The sequence below is a fragment of the Xenopus laevis genome, unplaced genomic scaffold (assembly GCF_017654675.1).
Source record: "Xenopus laevis strain J_2021 unplaced genomic scaffold, Xenopus_laevis_v10.1 Sca33, whole genome shotgun sequence".
Lineage (NCBI taxonomy): Eukaryota > Metazoa > Chordata > Amphibia > Anura > Pipidae > Xenopus > Xenopus laevis.
The window spans coordinates 1-3225 of NW_024467188.1; the positions used below are offsets into that span (position 1 = coordinate 1).

Genomic DNA, 3225 nt, shown 5'->3' on the forward strand with positions numbered 1-3225 from the left:
GAGAAGAAGATCCTCAATAAGTGATAAAATGAGGAATGGGTAGGCTTAATTCTTTTATTGAAGGGGAGAGTGTAATTGAGATTTCGCGGATAATACATAACCTCCAAGTTTAAGAAGAATAGAGCAAGAACTATTGAACCAGCAATAGGGGCTCTACATGAAGCTTTGGAAGTCATAGGTGTGATTCCATAAATGGTATTTTTACCATAAAGGCTAACAAGCAGGCTAATCATCATGAGTAATTGGCTCAAGTTATTGGGATGTGGTTGGGTAGTAGTTGAAGTAAATTTAGTGATATGGGGGGGGGGTTCCTGTAGAGGAATATAATGATAAAAGTGCAACTAGGAGAGGTAAGGAACCTGCTAGAGTAATAAATAAAAGTAAGTACCTGATTCTAAGCGTTGCTGCTTGGTTTCGCTCAACGTGTAAATAATATTAATGTTGGGATTAATTGTTAATTTAAAATATAATATAAAATAAAATTAACTCTGTTGCTGAAAAAGCTATAATTAAGGAATAATTGAAAGAAAGAACAAGTATAGTAATAAAAGTTCGTTGTCGTGGACGATTGGTTCGTTTGATAAGTTATTTTGGCTAGCAATAAGTTTATGGGAGAAGTCAGCATGTAAGTTAGCAAAGGGGTAGAGATTTGGTCAATAAGTTTATAGGAGTTTGAGAAGTGAGTTGTTTTCGGATTGATTAAAAATATATAAGCCTAAGTAGTGAAATAATAAAAAAAGGCTTTGTGAGGTTAAGGACGGTCATAATCATTTTTTATTTGTTAATCATGTTGATTAGGGATTAGCATTAAATGTTGGTAAAGAAATTTTTTAACATTGTAGAGGTTTAGACGCTAAATGTTATCTGTTTCATGAGTCGTGGAGTGGCTAATATTTAAGGCTAGTCCAGTTGGCGGCTTCGCAGGCTGAAAAGGTTAGTATAAGATATTGGATAAGAGAGAATGAGAAATGATATAGTTTGAAGTTGGAGCCTAGTATCAACTTGACCTCTGGGCAAAAAACAATATATCTGTAAAAAAAATGATCTGTTTAAAAAAAAGAATTCACACCTGCGCCGGATTTATTTTGAGGGCCAGAAAAACCCTGGAGGCATAGTCTTTTTGTATTTTTCTGCGTTTTCTCAAATTATAATAACAAATAACCTCATATTTCTCATAAATTTCTAATTAAACCATTCTAAAATTTTAGTATAGGCGATAGAAACAATCATAATAGCTATAGAAAAAGTACCGTAAGGGAAAGATGAAATAGAAATGAAATAATTAACTAAGCAACAAAAAGCAGAGAACTTACCTCGTACCTTTTGCATAATGGTCTAGCCAGTCATAATCAAGCAAAACGAATTTCAGTTTGACTACCCGAAACTAAGCGAGCTACTCCGAGACAGCTTTTTAGAGCAAACCCGTCTCTGTGGCAAAAGAGTGGGAAGATCTCCGAGTAGGGGTGACAGACCAAACGAGCCTAGTGATAGCTGGTTGCTCAGGAAATGAATATAAGTTCGACCCTAAATATAGATTTTTAACAATTAAAGTAAAAAGTCTACTTAGGATTTATTCAATCAGGGTACAGCCTGATTGAAACAGGATACAACCTATAATACTGGGTAAAGATTATAATCTTCAAGGAAAGTTGAGTCAGTGGGCCTAAAAGCAGCCACCTGTAAAGACAGCGTCAAAGCTCACTCAATCATTTAACCCTTTAATTAATATAACTAATTCTAAACCCCCAAACAATACTGAGCTATTCTATAAACTATAGAAGCACTTATGCTAGAACTAGTAATGTGAATACACGATTCTCCTAAATGTAAGTGTAAATCAGATCGAATAAATCACTGATAATTAACGTCCTCCCTGAGATCCTTGCAATAACAAAACAAGAAAACCATGCACTTATTACCGTTAATCTAACACAAGAACATTACAGGAAAGATTAAAAGACGCAGAAGGAACTCGGCAAACTATGAACCCCGCCTGTTTACCAAAAACATCGCCTCTTGCTAAAAAACATGTATAAGAGGTCCAGCCTGCCCAGTGACTATATGTTCAACGGCCGCGGTATTCTGACCGTGCAAAGGTAGCGTAATCACTTGTCTTTTAAATAAAGACTGGTATGAACGGCACCACGAAGGTTCAACTGTCTCCTGCATCCAATCCATTAAACTGACCTCCCCGTGCAGAGGCGGGGATACAACCATAAGACGAGAAGACCCTATGGAGCTTTAAACTAAAGGCAACTGCCAACTTCAACCTAACCCATAAGGAAATAACAATTAAACAAGCAGAAACTGACCTAAAGTTTTCGGTTGGGGCGACCACGGAGAATAAAAATCCTCCTTGAAGAATAGGGCCTACCACCCTTAACCAAGAACCACCATTCTAAGTAACAAAATTTATGACTATAATTGATCCAGTCCTACTGATCAACGAACCAAGTTACCCTAGGGATAACAGCGCAATCCATTTCAAAAGTTCCTATCGACAAATGGGTTTACGACCTCGATGTTGGATCAGGGCATCCCAGTGGTGCAGCCGCTACTAAAGGTTCGTTGTTCAACGATTAAAGCCCTACGTGATCTGAGTTCAGACCGGAGTAATCCAGGTCAGTTTCTATCTATGAAGTATTTTTTCTAGTACGAAAGGACCGAAAAAATGAGGCCAATGTTTTAATAAGCCTCTCTCTATATCAATGTAGTCAACTAAATTGAAAATAGAACTAATACTCTGCCCAAGATTAGGGCTAGCTAGCGTGGCAGAGCCTGGCTAATGCGAAAGACCTAAGCTCTTTTTATCAGGGGTTCAAATCCCCTCGCTAACTATGTTAACTATTATTACTCACCTAATTAATCCCCTCCTTTATATAATCCCGATCCTCCTAGCAGTAGCATTCCTCACTCTTATCGAACGTAAAGTTCTTGGATATATACAACACCGTAAAGGCCCCAATATTGTTGGACCAACCGGATTACTTCAACCAATTGCAGATGGAGTAAAACTATTTATTAAAGAACCCGTTCGACCCTCAACATCCTCCCAAACAATATTCCTTATTGCACCAACTATAGCCTTAGCTTTAGCCATATCAATTTGGGCCCCACTACCTATACCTTTCTCACTAGCAGACTTAAACCTAGGAATCCTCTTTATCCTTGCCTTATCAAGCCTTACGGTATATACTATTCTCGGATCCGGATGATCATCCATTC

The 3225-nt window shown here is 37.6% G+C and overlaps 1 protein-coding gene across 1 annotated transcript; it reads left to right on the forward strand.

The window, feature by feature from the left end:
- Positions 1 to 2219: 2219 nt before the first annotated feature.
- On the forward strand, positions 2220 to 2767 carry ccdc50.L (coiled-coil domain containing 50 L homeolog; the record flags this gene model as incomplete). Its single annotated transcript, NM_001097927.1, is given in 3 exon segments — positions 2220 to 2222; positions 2225 to 2229; positions 2232 to 2767. Coding segments are annotated over 3 exon segments (27 nt in total), but the record flags the coding sequence as incomplete, so codon positions are not given.
- Positions 2768 to 3225: the final 458 nt, after the last annotated feature.